Raw genomic sequence first — 736 nt, 5'->3', positions numbered from 1 at the left:
GCCTTCCGCACCAACGCGGCCTACGACCGCTACTACGAAGGTCGCAAAATCCTCAGGTTCGTCTGTCTCAAGGCACCGGTCAAGGCGCTGATCAGTCTCCCACGGAGACGGTGCCTCAGGGTGGTGGCCAGGATCGGTCCCTCCATCGATTCCTGGTAGCGAGTTATGAGTCTTTTTCCTGATCGTTTTTTTTTTCCCCCTTTTTTCCCCGCCAAACCCCCTTTTTTCCCTCTTCTTTTCCCTTTCTTCTTCCTCCTTTCCCTTTTTATTCTTGGCCCTCCAGCATCATCCTGGAGAACAGCCGTTCCATCCTCCGAGACGTGTACTCCTTCCTCCTCAAGGCTCCCGCCTTTCCCTCTCCAACCTCCTCCTGCTCCTCCCTCCCCGTCCCTGACGACGCCGCCGTCCTCGTCATCAGCAGCGACCTCCGACGTCGCCTCAACATCCTCTTCGCCTTCATCCGCCAGTCGGTGCGGGAGTCCTTGTCGGGCTTTTCGCCCAACTCGGACATGGGTACGGTCTCTTTCTCCAACTCCACCTTCTACCTCGACCCCTCCCTCCCCCACCTCCTCGACCTCCTTTCCAAGGAGGAAGCAGAACGCTACGCGGCTCTCTCCCCTCGCGCCCGCCCCGGTGCTGTCTCGGCGGAGATTAATATCATTCTTCAGATTTTAAGTACCCGGATGCTCTATGCCGATGCCTTCCTGTGCAAGGCCCAGGTGGGGGAAAGGGGGAG

At 58.4% G+C, this 736-nt stretch overlaps 1 protein-coding gene across 1 annotated transcript in view; it reads left to right on the top strand.

Annotated features, from left to right (window-relative positions):
• NGA_2047800 (uncharacterized protein) overlaps nucleotides 1-720 on the top strand; it is a gene marked incomplete at both ends in the record, with an annotated part of 1,468 nt that extends 748 nt beyond the window's left edge. Inside the window, 2 exons of the mRNA XM_005855981.1 lie at nucleotides 2-56; nucleotides 284-720. Of these exons, the coding sequence (XP_005856043.1) occupies nucleotides 2-56; nucleotides 284-720 (492 nt within the window). The remainder of the gene's footprint in view (nucleotide 1; nucleotides 57-283) is intronic.
• Between the last annotated feature and the right edge of the window lie 16 nt (nucleotides 721-736).

The sequence above is a fragment of the Nannochloropsis gaditana genome (genome assembly GCF_000240725.1).
Source record: "Nannochloropsis gaditana CCMP526 unplaced genomic scaffold scaffold062, whole genome shotgun sequence".
NCBI classification, from domain to species: domain Eukaryota; class Eustigmatophyceae; order Eustigmatales; family Monodopsidaceae; genus Microchloropsis; species Microchloropsis gaditana.
Note: the sequence above shows the minus strand (reverse complement) of the source record. Positions and strands in the feature narration are given on the sequence as shown.